This window comes from Corvus cornix, chromosome 3, assembly GCF_000738735.6.
Source record: "Corvus cornix cornix isolate S_Up_H32 chromosome 3, ASM73873v5, whole genome shotgun sequence".
Lineage (NCBI taxonomy): Eukaryota > Metazoa > Chordata > Aves > Passeriformes > Corvidae > Corvus > Corvus cornix.
The window spans coordinates 29,069,593-29,084,203 of NC_047056.1; the positions used below are offsets into that span (position 1 = coordinate 29,069,593).

Consider the following 14,611-nt stretch of genomic DNA (forward strand, 5'->3'; position numbering starts at 1 on the left):
TGTCTGATAGTAGAGGTGACTAATGTTTCTGTATTCTTCAAGCAAGCAAAAGTTGTACATTTAGTACCGTTGTGCATTTGATTTGCATTTTATTCCTTGCTCTTTTTTAGCTCTTGGGGTAATTTTTGCATGTTCTACTTATTTAAGCTATCTGGAGTTACAGCAGGAAAGCTCAGAGAAGATTTTACAGAGTGAAGAATTTTGAGTTTTTCAGGCTTTACCCTTGAAGCTCTCCAAAGCAGAGCAATCTGTCAGTCTCTTCCTTCATTACTCTTTGAAAGCTTTTTGAGCAAAGATAAAGAAAAATCCATTCTTTCATTTCCCTTTCAACAGTACAAAGCACTCTTACACATGTTATTCCACAGAATTTACAGAGTTTTTCAGTAAAATTATTCATAAGCTGCTTTTCATTGTCTGTAATGACCTCATATGAATGCCTATAACAAGTAAAAGCTTTTGTTCTCCTGGTGAAAAATGAAATATCCATGCCTGCAAAAGCCTCTAGGAATGATGACTAGCAATTAATCATGGTAAAGGAATAATAAAGCTGGAAGATCTGGGTGTAGCTGTATCAACAGACTTGATGCCATGCCTACCATTTGTTGTACTTGGGGTTTTCTGTGCAAGCTAATTAACTTGTTGGTCACCTGCTCGCTGTCTGAGTCCATTTCATCTTAAAACCCTATTCAGCAAAACTGTGTAATTTAAGCCATAAGTGGGTAAATCTCAGGAGTCAGGTAAAACTTTAATCAATTGGTGAAGTTCAAACATAAGAAGAAATTCTGCTCTCTTCTTAATGTTACACCATCAAACCTAAAGAGAACAATTGGGGTTCTCTGAAATAAAAGGGAGATACCAAATTTGAGCAGTCCTATATCTGTAAACTCATTTAATATGCAACTTTGCTAAAGAGTAGGGTTTCTGTTCTTTTCTGGTACTTACAAATCTTCTGCATATTTTCTGTGAGAGAGAACTAATTTGAGGATGGCCAAATATATATTTGCAAAGTATATAGCTGGTAGCTGGAAGAGACCAAAATCCAATAAACACTGGTCAAACTTTCCAATGAGTTCACTAATGGGATGCATAGCCTGGATTCTGGACTGCGGATATTTGCTAGGCTGCCAGTTGTCTGCTTTTAGACTCCTAATTGTGGAGAGTTTGTAACGTGTAAATAAATAGTAGACTACTTGTTACTAAATTTTGTTCATGTACCAGAAATCTGTGGCACATGTCTAAGATCCTTCATCAGAGAAATGTATTGCTAAATGACAAAACATACTTCTAGACAATAAAATCATGCTACTGTTGGAAACTATAACTGACTTCTCATTTTCTTTCTCCTGGGGTCATTATAAACTAAAGCTTGTTTTCTTGCTGGATGGGTTTTACTTTCCTTTTCAGTAATGGATTTGTCACTCTTCACACAGTATGCTTTCGGTCCAGGCTCAGCTTTGAAAGAAGCAGGGTGTCTCTGGTTGGTGAGCAATGCTTTTGTCTAATTTTGGTATCACAAACTGAAAGGATATAACTGTGTTTTATCCTTTCATAAAGCATTCCAAAATTCAACATCTCCACATCTTTCTAGCCTATCCAGTCCTTCTAGCCTGCCTTTTCCTTTGCTTTATGTGCAATAACCAGAAAGTGGCAAAATGTCAAACTTCTGCTTTAGGAAATGCCTTCATTACACGTCTATGTTCCTTTTTTCTTTTTTGTTTTCTGCTGTTTTTCTCCCCTTAGGAGACCATATTTTTGACCATTAGTGATTTTTGCACCCCTTGTTCTCATTCTGCATATGAAAAAACAATTTTTCCCTAATGTTATTGCAAAAGTCACCTTGAATAATTCTGGTTTTCTTTACCTTATGCATGTTTCATGGAAATTTTGTTCCAAAAGGTTTTCTTGCTCTTCTAGCTCAGAATCGAGAAGCTTGATGATTACTTTGCTTATATGTTTTTGAAAAAGTTTCCTCAGTTTACAAGAAGCAAGCAATTCTTCTGTATCCCTTTTACATAGTAAAAGGTATTTCCAGTTTGCTAATTGGGTAGAGGGTTTGCCAGAGAGGTTCTCTAAACATGCGTAAACTATGTCTGTGTCTTTGGTGAGTTGATAGATATTTATTTGCCTCATTTTTCAAGAATTGGTAAATGCAGTTCTTCCTTTCTCTCCCCTGGGAATTGAACTATTTTTTAACCTTCATGATAAGAGAGATGCTTGAGATTCTGGTAGATAACCATTCCTTATTGCTTGAGACTATCTACAGGTTCAGTCACTGGGATGAAGAAACACTTGAATGATATGTGTTTAAACTTTTTAATAATGCATAAATTGTGTCTTAAACTGATGCTGAGACATTCTTCTGTACAAACTGATATATTGGAGTATACACAGTTTCTATGGGTAGTGATGCCCATTTCATTTCATTTCATTTCAAGATTCTTGTTTTTGGTTGGAATAATTAGAATAGTCTTGTCAGCTGTTAGCTGACTCCACACTTCTCTTTCCAGTGCACAAAGATTTTTTTGACAGAAGAACTTGAAACAGCATGTTGGAGTTTGCTTTGGCCAGCCAATTACAAAATACGGGCAAAAAAACCTAACTTCAAGCAGTGCCTGGAGTTTCTGTCATTCCAGCATGACCTTCTGGACGTAAAATTATCCTATGTGGTAGGACACCAAGTTTCTGCAGGACATGTGGGTTTCAACCTAGTGTAAGTGCTCTGAGCTGCAAGCATGAAGAAAATTGCTAGTATAACTGAGGATCCCCTTCATTTCAGCTCACATGAGCTCTTACAGAAAAAGGAGGTGGACATCTGTTAACCACTATAGGATCCCATCATTATAATTTGCACAGATTTCACTGCCTGGAAATAAGCGGAAAACCCCACTTGTAAATCTCAAGAAAGGACAGCATATAGATGAATCTGACAGCTGTGTTCTGCCAGGAAAATAGCAAATTCCCTTCTTCAAATTAGTTTCATTTGAGTTCTGAAATGTGCTCATTACTTCTAATGCTGCTCCCTTCTGGTGACCTCTGCTGGTATGGTAGGATGACCTTTTCTGATGTAACTGTCCAACACTGCAAAAAAGAATTCGGAATTACTTGAGTTAGAGAGAATAATCATGACCCTTCAGCCAAGTGTATGAGCCATTTGTCTATAAAAAACTGAGAACAGTGTGTCCCAGGTCCCAAACTCTGCTTAATGACTCGAACACCCCTTTCATGGAAAAGTTTTACCTCTTCCCATCTTTAGAAACAGGGTGGTTATAATGTGTTGCTGCATTATCAGTTGCTGACTTTACACGCTGTTGAGTAATCTGAAATATACTGGCTGGCTCTTTGAAATGTTGCTGTGAGTTATGATAGCTTTCTAACTCTACATTTACATGTAGATACAGAGTGAATTCATTAGTGTGGCTCTGCATTGTTTCCATAAATACTTCAGCTTCACATTTACTAACAGAAATATTGTGTGGGCTTTCAATTACTCTGCTAATGAGCTTAAATATGTTTTAGTTGGATTTGAATTAGTGTGAGGAATTTTTTTTCTGAGGCAGTTAGTATAATGAGGTGAAAGGTGTTCTCTGTGTCGCTGAATAGCTTGGGTGTGACTGGATTAATCTTTAGTGCTGACAAGGCTTCCTAGAGTGTACCTGCTTTCCCTCTAAAGATAAAATTGAAAGCTCAGGGCACTAAATGTCTGCTGCTGTCATGTCCACATGAAATAACTTATAGCACAGATCAGGGAGCCTGAAAGTCTAATTTTGTGTTGTCAAACCAACATGAACGAAAATGAGATTGTCCCAGAGCAGTAGCTTGCACCTGGACAGATGAAGTAAGAACCTTGACTGATTCAAAGCATCAGAAGATGGTTCTGGTGATCTTCATTCATCCAAGCACCTCACCCATTGTGCCCAACTGCAGCTCCCTGTGGTTTGCAAGAATCTTGCTGAGAATTGTAAGGAGAAGAGGGTTTTCCCTTCGAGCAATGGCAATGGAGTGGAGCAGAATACCTTGTACCATGGTTCCCCTTTCTCAGCCTTGTGAAGTAATGTCCCCTAGAAGCCTACACTTTCCTCTGTCACCTGCTAAATTACTTCAAAGCACTCCCAGGGGACATTATTCAGCAGCCTATCAAAAAATTTTATATTCTCTGAGCCAATAGTTTAAAGTTTGGGATGTTTTGTGGTTTTTTTACTTTCCTTTGTAACACAAGGCATATATTCATTATCAGTATCTCTCTGGCTCACCATCTTCTGACAGGCATATCAATTGCTTTTGTCTCTGCCTTCTCTTCCCCACCTCCAACCCCACTTTTACAAAAAAGCAGAAAAGAACATAAGCAAATTAGGAAATGGTAATGAAATTATATGTACTATATGTTTTATTTGACAAGACAGATTCTCTGAAGGGCAGCTGGATGTATGAGCAATAAGAACACAAGTTTTAGAAAAGCAAGAAGGGATTTGTGTTTAATAATAAATATTCCATCTGAAGGCAAAATTATGATCACATATCATAAAACCCCCCAAAACTAATAAAATAAAAATGCAGGAAATTATTCATGCTGGGTTGATTTAGTGTTTACTGAACAAGTCTGGCTACCTCCTGGTATTATCTGACATTTCCTTATGTTGACGTGACTGACAGAGGAATTATGCCCTGTTGCTAATACTAACAAATATCTCTTTTCCCAGAACACCAGAAATACAACTGTCATTTTTTCAAGTTGCAGGTCACAATAGGTCTCTGTCTTTCCCAGATCCTAAATTAAAAAATTGTGAATCAGATGCCAAAAGAGAGATCACACACAAAATATACTTGGTACTTTTTACCTGTTTTTTTTTTAAATTCCTGAGGCCTTAGCATGATCTGAAGACACGTATTCAAAGAATTCTTTTGAAATCTGAAGGATCAGAAATTAATCTCCATTGTTAGCTTACTTAATTTGTAATAATGTTTTAGATTTTATTTTCATTCCATCACTACAGAAACTGGGGCTTTCCAGGATAAAAATACAGAAAAAAATTACATGAGTATATACCATAAAACTTTCAAGCAAATCACAAAGGTTGGAAGCCAAGAATGCTAAGTGTGCAGCCCAAATTTGTCAATTGCATGCTCTTGCTCCCAGGCAGTACATCATGTGTGACATTTTCACTTCAATTTAGATCCTTCTAGTCTTCCTCTATATTTTTCTGCCCTTTTCTCCAGAGTTCTTAATCTCTGTCCACCATCTGGGCTTTTCCCACTGCCTAGATTCACTTCACTTTCTTTACAATTGTCTTGGCTTTGCTGAAAGATCTTCACCTTTTTTTACAAGATTTTTAGTCAGTCTTTCTCCGGTATGCTGATACTTTCTATCTCCCATTGATACTTTTCCTCTCCTCTACCATCCTACTTTAATCTTACTGTGGTTGAAGGTGGACACTCCACCTGAAATGTAGGACTATTAGACCCTTCTACAATACTCAATGGCAGATTACCTGGAATTTTTTTTTTTTCCAGAAAAACATATGAAACTGGGCTGAAGGAAAAAAAAAAAAAAACAAACCAACAAGTATCTTAAAACAGGGAACTAACTTATAAATGAAATAAAGGATCACTGAAAAATGAGAATTGTTCATATTCCAGTGTTTAACTTTTCTGGATTGATTTCTAGTTCTGAGAGTAATGTTTTGCACTTAAGTGAAAGCAACTTAATATAAGAGGAAGTTTAGGAGTGTACAGTGAGACTGATATTTTCACAGTAAGGCATTACTATACAGAGAATTTAGTGTGCTAACTAAATGGGATATAATTTTACAAAGCAATTGCTATTTCGCCCTGGCACGTCTCTTTCTTTTCCCCTCCTCATTGTAAGTTACAGTGCATAATGACACCACCAGCTAGCAGTTGCTCCATAATTAGTGTATAGTCTACAACAGCTACAAAATTCACACCCTAGGAATTATGGTTTTTTTACCTTTTTTTTTTTTACTTCTCCTTTTTCTGATACAGCATTTAATAAATTAGCATGACTCTATTTTGAGCTCCTGGCATTTATTTCAGATGGAGAAATTGTATACAGGTAGTATATAGACCCAGATAATAAATCAAAAATTGTGCATAGATAGTATATAGTACTGGGTAATATAAAAAAAAAAGAAAAAAGACTATGAGAAAAGCAACATAGTCTAGCATGTTAGTATAAAACTGATTCTTGGAAGTTGCAAGTACCTTCCCAAAGGAATTGCCTTGACAGGTCCCTACAAGTTCTGTGATTAAAGCAGTTTTGGGCTAAAGCTAGATGGTATCATATCCTTCCTTTGATGGAGAAAAGGAACAGAATTGCCTAGCCAATTAACCTAATCTGGGTTTTGTCTAATTTGTCTGTTTTGCATAACCACAGTATTAACCAGCAGTTCAGTCCTGCTAATCCCCAGTGCTACATAGAAGAAAAGAATCGTTTGTATATTACAGTGTAATCACAATATCTGCTAATTTCCTCCGATACAATACAGGCCTCCTTTGAAAGAAGATTGCTGGCATTATCCCCATTTTATAAATGAGGAGACTTACAGTACAGCAAAATGATTTCTTGAGAACTGAGAGTTACTGATAAAGTGGAGCCTGATATCAATGTAGCTGATAAAGGAAGAATAAAACTCAGTTATCCTAAATTCTCAGCACAGTTCACTTTCTGCAAGCTTCAGTGCTCACTTACATCTGGGATTACTGCTGAAGTCTGCAGCAAACCTTTTTCCCTTGTATTTCTAACTAATTTATTTTCTAATTTCCTTAATATCACCACACTCTGAAGTGAATAATTACAAAATGGCTTGCTTTCTGTATGTTGTGTTCACAAGGACATAACAAGGACATTTGGTGGTGGTACAAAATAAGGTTGACTTCAAATAAGAGTTCTAGCACTCTCCTTCCCTGTTTTCAGAAAGTGTCTCATGGACTCATTTTGGTGCTTTCACAAAATGAGACACGAATCTCCATGGATTGAAGACCATGCATTTCTTGAAAAAGCCCTGCAAACTTTCATCTTGGCTTCATAGCTCTTCATCACACATTAACCTCCTAGGAGAGCATCTGCCTACTGCTGTTCTAGTTCAGATGCTTATGCCATGCCCCAATCCTGGCCATAGGTCTCCTCCTCTTCCAGCAATTGTACCAAAGTGTGAGAGAAGGGGGCTTTTTCTTGTAAATCAAGAAGGTCATTTGTAAGACCCCTAATCCTCATTTTTTTCCTTATAGAGGCAGGATTTTCAGAGAGGTCAGAAACTTGTTAATATAGGAATAGTTTTCTTTGGGGTATTTTGACCTTCAGATAGGATTCAGAAGCTAGATTAAGAATCAGAAAACAAAACCCTGGCAGGAATGTGGAGATTTGCCTGCTCTTCCTACTCCAAAGAGAATAAACCAAATGAGGAAGGCAGGCATTACTGTGTTTTATGTGTTTGGACAGTGACATTTCTGTGAGATTTTCAAATTTTGTCTTGACCTAGCTGGGACTAAATTTACACTTTCCCCATTGATGTATTTGTGTATTTTATTGCTTTCCCAGTCCTCACTTCTCCTGGATTCCTTAAACTAAAATACATTAAAACCTTTCATAAGCTATAATCTATAAGCAAATCTTTTCTTAGTTGATCTCCTCCTGCAGTTAGTCAACTGTCGCTTTATTTTTCCTGAAGAAAAGCTAGTATCAGGTTTAGATCTCTATTTCTCTTCTGTGATAAGAAGCATCTCTGCAAGATCACCCTGCCCTGAAGAGCAGGCAGACAATATCGAGCTTGTTTCTTCAAGATACCTCAACAGTTAAGTGTGTTTGCTATCTGAGGGCTAGCGAGTGAACACCAGGATCTTCTGAGTTCTAAAAGCTAACGACTTTCAAAAGCTTATTTTGACCTCTAATGCAGCACATCCTTGCTATCTGAAACCAGCTTTCTGTGTTTAGCTGATGAGTGGACTGAACAAGCCCTGCAAGATGTCTGCCTAGATCCAGTTTTACTGGCCCCTCTTAGTTTTACTGCAGCTCTGAGCCATTGAGTCCCAGAACCAGGGCATGGTGGTCCATGATTAATGGCACGGCACGTATGGAGGAGCCATGAAGAGACACCCCCTCTTAGGCAGCAAAGCAAAGATTGAAGTGGCATTTTGCAGCTACCTGTGTTGGGGAAAATCAAAGAAAGAGTCATCAATATCCCAGAATGAAAATGTGTCTGCATTGATTTTAGATGTGGGGAGCGTTAAGAGATGTCATCCATCATATCTGACTGGCAGTATGTTTGGGGAGGGTAGACCAAAGCGTGGAGGAGTGCCAAAATGCTCTTAAAATTTGGCAAGTTCAAGAAAAGATGATCACCTTCCCTGTAAGATAGAAAACTAAGTCTGAAATTAATTACTTAACTCCTAGTACTCCTGAAATTGTTACTTATTCCTATGCTCAGCTGATCCTTGGCAGAGTAATTAGAATATTTTACAAGAACATTTAAAGTTTATTTACAGAAACAACCAAAATTCTTCATTTTAGATGTATATGGAGAGTTGTTTGCTTTTTCCTTAATTGTGATTACAACTGTGATCTTATATAAACCTATTATAAGTCCCAATATTATCGCAGCTGTAGCTTCCAGGATTGATTGAATTTAGGAATGACTCAGTTTCTTTTAAAGGTTAAGATGAGGTTTTTATTATAGTACATTTCAACACAGTTAACCTGTCCATGCTTTAGGACTAGTTATGGCCTCACTTCTGTACATTTAAAAATAGATTGGCTTTACATTTCTTCCACTATTCACTATCTGCCAGTCCTTGAAATATTCTAGGCAGTTACATTTCCTTGGAAGCTTGTGTGTAATTGTGTTTGAAGAAAGCAAATTGTAAATGATTTGGGCTATCAGTGTCCACTGAAATTGGGCATTAGTGTGTGAGCCTGAACAACTGTATTTCTATTTTTGTATGTTTGTTTGCTTTTGTATGTTTGAAAAGAGCCACATCCTCACCTGAGGCCAGACTGAAGGGCTGTGTCAGTAGAGAGAAAGCATAAACGCAGAGAAGACCAGACATGTGCAAAGCTATGAAGCATGTAAACCCGGGTGTTTGCTGCTTGCTTGGACACAGTGGTCTCTCTTGCCTCTGTGTTTCATCAGTGCAAAGCCAAAGGAACCACTCTAACAGATGGTATTACAGTCCTGTTTTTCCAAGAGTTATGACCCAAGTCCAAGACCCAATTTGTAGGGCTGACTACTCTTTCTGCTAACAGTGCAACTTGTTTGTAATGAGGTTTTACAGTGAAATAACTTCTGAATGACTTTACACATGGCAGAATGTTTTTAAGCTTTGGGCTGGTAGTGATGGTGAAAAGTGGAGTATAGCACTACAGAAGGAGATTGGAAGCAATTGGTGAAACTATTCCAGAGTTTAAAATCAAATGTTTGACGATCAATAGTATTCTGTTATTCCATATATCATCCTTAGTTTGTACATATATACTTCCTTGAACAATTCAACAGAGTGCAGTCTGCTGTGGGCGGTGGGGTTTTGTTCACAGAGCCACAAGGAGAGTAGAATAATTAGAAATAGCTTGAGACCAAATATTTCAACTTTTGGAAACAATTTTAGCAACATTATCTGGAGTGTTTCATGAGGGCTGCTTTATGACCTCTCGGCTCATTCTGAATAGCTCATCTATATCTGTGTCGAACAGCTCCATTAGGATGACAAATGTGCCTAGAATCCCAAATACACATTGAGTAAACCTGCCAGATGATTATATTCCAAGCGTCTCTCACTGATCTTTCTTTTCCTTACAGAATTTTTTTTCTGTGTTTGTTTGCTTTTTAAAAAGGAGCCACAACCTCGCCTGTGGCCAGACTGAAGGGTTGAGTAAGTGGCGTGAATGCATAAATACAAAGATGATCAGAAAATCATCTTTGCAGTGCCTTGACGCTGCTGCTTCTCTGTGCAGGTCTGTTCCCTCCCACTGCACAGAAGGTGCTCGGCAGAGCTGCAGTTTGTGCTAGCTGTGGCAATGATTTGAGGCTGAGGAAGCCTGGCACTCCCACAAGGAGTCTGCCTTGCTCCTGTGCCCAGGCCTTACCATCCCAGATAGTCACACCAGCTCACTGTGTGTTCTAAGTGCCTGTAGGACTCCCTTTTTGCTGGTGCAAAAGACCTGCAGATCTAAGTCATAATGGGCTGTTTTAATTTCAGCTTTTTTTCTCTCACTCAAGCCTGTAATGAGGCAGTAATGAGAAACATGCATGGGGTATCTCTTTGGTGTTATTCTTGGCTACCCACCAGGCACCAAATCTGGGATTCTCCACTGTGTCCCACTAATGTGCTGCAATTTTCACCAGTCTGAAATGGGGGTAGACCATGTTCATTCCCATCTGCTAATTTTGAATGCTAGTCATGCTCTAATATTGCATGAGTTCAAATGACTGCTTAAGTTCTGTGGCAGCAAAGAATAATGTCCATAAATGTCCCAACTTGGAGCACAGCTTGGGCCTAGCTATTTGGTTTTTGGACATGGAATTATACATGAGCAGAATTTTTTGTTGTAAATAATCCTTCTTATTTCCATCCCTGTATCTTCCTACCTCTCCTCACTCTTCCACAGCCCATACTGCCAATGCCAGTGTTTCTTTTTCACTCACACAGGGGAAGGTGGTTGCAGGGATAAATTTCTGGCAAAGATGATGATGGTAGCTGCATTTTTAGGAGACATTTTCCAGAGTGGGGAGTAGGAGGATGGGGAAAGTAAGTGGGAGAGTGGAGAAAAAGAGAGAAATGGTTGCCTGCCTTGCATTCTCAGTCAATGAGAAAACTAAGCGTAGAGCCTTGTCTTCACAAGGTAAGTAATCTGCTGATGTTAGACAGTAAATGTTCAGGCACCTGTGAAGTGATGTGACAACTGCCATGTTGAGACTCAGCAAGCACAAGGGTCATTTGCATACTAGAAAGAACGGCTCTTTGTATGTTTTTATTCTGAGTTATTTGTTCAGGTTTGAATATATTTCAGATTAGGACAGATGCAGGTGAGGAGAAAAAAAATCCCCAGTCTAGTCTGGTCTGCTTTTTCTTATTTCCTTTATTACACAGTTGAGAGCTGGCCCTCAAAACTTGGGTGTTACTGAATGCTGGGATGTTGAACTCGCAGGAGCTGGGAAGCTTGAATGCTTGTTGGAATTTTATGGCTCTGAATTTTATGGCTCTTCTCTGCCAGTGCTCGGAACAGTTAACACTATGTTGTTCTTATGTCTGTTCTCTCTTACCTTTGTGTCAAGAGTAATCAATTCTTTTTTCTTTTTCTTTTTCTTTTTTTTTTTAAGGATGATACCAGCTACAAACAAGGCCTTTGTTGTAACCAACCTTGTTTCTGGAACAGGCTATGACCTCTGTGTCCTGGCAATGTGGGATGACACGGCCACAACCCTTACTGCCACCAATATTGTGGGATGTGCCCAGTTCTTCACCAAAGAAGACTACCCTCAGTGCCAGTCAATGCACAGCCAGTTCCTGGGTGGGACCATGATTCTGATCATTGGAGGCATCATTGTGGCAACTCTGTTGGTATTCATTGTAATTCTCATGGTCCGCTATAAGGTCTGCAACAATTCCCAGGGGAAGATGTCTAATGTCAGCAACGTCTACTCACAGACAAATGGAGCACAACCAGTTCAGAATGGAGTCTTGCCCCAAGTCAATCCCAAAGTGGTGGTGAGAAATGAACTTATGGAGTTTAACTGTCAGTCTGCACGGAGCAGCATCTCCTCTTCCTCCAGCTCTGCAAATAGCCGTGACTGTGACAACTACAGCCTCCAAAGTGAACAGGGCACATTGTCCAGTAAATGGAGGCCTCCTTCCCGGTCAAAACACAATATTGACCGGCTAATGGGAGCTTTTGCCTCCCTGGAACTGAAATGTCAGAAAAAGGAGGAAATGACAGACTCCAGAACTTCCACAGTGGCCCGCCACTCGGACAAAGAGCCACTGCTGGGCCAGTCGGAGTCCAAATTCCGCAGCTTCCTCATGTTGCCTCTGGAGGGCAAAACTAAACGTAGCCATTCTTTTGACATGGGAGACTTTGCCACATCTCAGTGTTGCACCTACCCAAAAAAGATAACAAACATTTGGACAAAGAGGAGCCTCTCAGTCAATGGCATGCTTTTGCAGTATGATGACAATGACCTAACAGGAGCAAAAGGGACATTTGGGAGCTCAGAGTGGGTAATGGAAAGCACAGTGTAAATATCAGTGTCTCCTCCCTTCTCTTCTCCCCTCGTGTTATAAAGCGTGGTTTGCTTCAGGGCCATGCAATTGGAAAAAGAGGGGAGGAAACGTTTTCAGTTGTACTGGCCAAAAAGATAGGTAAGCAAGTAAGTAACAGGGATAGTAAAAGAGAAAGAGGGTCATGAAATGTGAATAGGCACGTATGGTACCATTCCTGTCTGGCCCCAACTAAACCATGTGGGAATGTTTCAAAGAATTTGCTAGTTGTATTTAGCATTGCTTTCCAAAAGTTACTCAGACTCTTGGTGAACCTTCACACAAGATTAAACAAGGAGGATGAAAAGGGGTTTAACAGCAGAAATTTAATTTTACAGGGTTTCTTTTTATTTTCTTTCTTTTTTTTTAATGGCACCACTATTTTTTTTTTTTTTTTAACCACAGAAATACACTTCTGTGGATATGACTGGTGCTAGGCTATATCTGGTTGTCATTGCAAGTGATTTTCTCAAAAGTGCAGGCAGGGCACCCACAGGGACAGATAAGAGTAAATTGTTCAGCATAATCTCATGGTGTTAACTGTGATATCTGGGCAAACAATATTTGTTGTTGAATGGACTTTTGGTTGGGATTTAATTATTTCTGTTCTGCTTTGATTTGTTACTGCTTTTGAGTTGCTTTTTTCCCACAACAGAAGGTACGTTTCTATGCATATTTTGGTTTTGTTGTCAGCCTCATCAGATACCCCAGATGGAAAGGAGGATATGTACAAAGGTCAAATATCTGATGTACTGTATAACCCACCTCTAATACCATCCCTTTTTGTCCTAGGAAAAATTGAATCTAGGGACAAATTAAAAAAAATATCATCCTCTTTCTTCCATCTCCTTCATAGCCTCTGCTTGTCAATGCTCAAGGCATATTGGAGCAGATATTGAGATCTGTAGGGATGCTGCTATCAAAGATGGGAAAAATAGTTATCAGGATACCCTAACAAAGGACAAAGAAAGGGAAAACAGAAGTAGCTCCTGGGAACTCTCCACATTATGAATACGTGGCTTCTGGTAGAGGTCACATTCTCACTCTGCTAAAATGACACACTTGCACCCTACTGTGACAAAAGCTCCTTGTCTGTACAGTCCCATGACATGTCTTGACTGTACCAGTAACATCAGGAAAATTAAGTTTTTGTATATTTCAGGGGATTGGTTATGTTTCAAATTAGCCACAAAAGTTGAGTTAAATTTGGGTGTCTCAGAGCAGGGGGTGTCCCATGTATCCCCTGCATTACATGCATCCCTTCCCCAGTCTGGTGCACTCCTACTCCCCTGTCTCTCATCCTCAGGAAGATACTTATAACAGGAGCTCATCAGGGTTTGTAAACAGATTCTCACATTGGTTTTCGGTGAGCATTGCTGTGGTTGTAAAAAATACACATGGCCCATCCAGCAGAATTTATTGTCCTTACCAATTTTACTGCGATTTCTAGCATTCTGCTGGCTACTGCGACTGTCCTGTCATTTGTTTATTTATTGTTTGATCAGCTGTTGGGAACCATTCTGAAATTGCGCATTGTTACTATGATTTTGTAAAAGATGTGGAGAAAGTGTGCAATGCACAGAGAAAATTACACATGAAAAAACTCTATGTATATTTTTTTTAAAAGGTTCAGAGATATATTGTGACATGGCTGTGTACTTGATCTTGTATCTGTCATGTTTCCTACTTGGAGTTTTAGATAATGACATCCCTGTGATCAGAATATTTTTTCCTTTATTTTCTTTCTCTTTTTTTTTTGCTACAAAATGTACAGTAAAAAAACATCCTTGGGGAAAAAAAAAGGACCTGCTTTTCATTTATTCATTATTCTGTGGTCTGCTTTGAAACCTAAGAAATAATTATTTCTTAAATTATGTTGAAAATTTAGACATTTGCTTTTTCTTTCCCACAAACTGTCTTTGACTTCAGGATTTTAGGTATAAAGTAGGAATCAAGAAATATATACTTTTTTGGAATTCATAAGAAAAGATCCCGTAAAAGGCATTTCACCTCTTTTTCTGTTGTTACATTTATGCAGATCTATATTACCAGAGTACTCTAAACCCTGATCCAAAATCTGCAGACAGGTTTAAACAATTTTAAACTTAGGACCTGACTTTCTGTAGGATTTTGCTCAGATTGTTGCTCACCAACAACATTAATAGATTCAAGAGAGATCCAATCAAACTTTGTTTGGAACATTTTTCAAACTCTCTGTTTTTCTAATGCTTTCTGAGACGAATGACAGCTCCAGTGCCAGAATCTACATAATCCAACCGTCCAGATGGCAGTTCATATTAACCATTAATGACATTTTTATTTACGTTGCACTGAAAACTCTTAAAGA

At 38.7% G+C, this 14,611-nt stretch overlaps 1 protein-coding gene across 9 annotated transcripts in view; it reads left to right on the forward strand.

Annotated features, from left to right (window-relative positions):
- LRFN2 (leucine rich repeat and fibronectin type III domain containing 2) overlaps positions 1 to 14,147 on the forward strand; it is a 153,758-nt gene extending 139,611 nt beyond the window's left edge. For all 9 annotated transcript variants that reach the window (XM_019281313.3, XM_019281317.3, XM_019281316.3 and 6 more), the window contains one exon: positions 11,328 to 14,147. In XM_019281313.3, the coding sequence (XP_019136858.1) occupies positions 11,328 to 12,246 (919 nt within the window). In that variant the 3' untranslated portion in view covers positions 12,247 to 14,147. The remainder of the gene's footprint in view (positions 1 to 11,327) is intronic.
- The last annotated feature ends 464 nt before the right edge of the window (positions 14,148 to 14,611 follow it).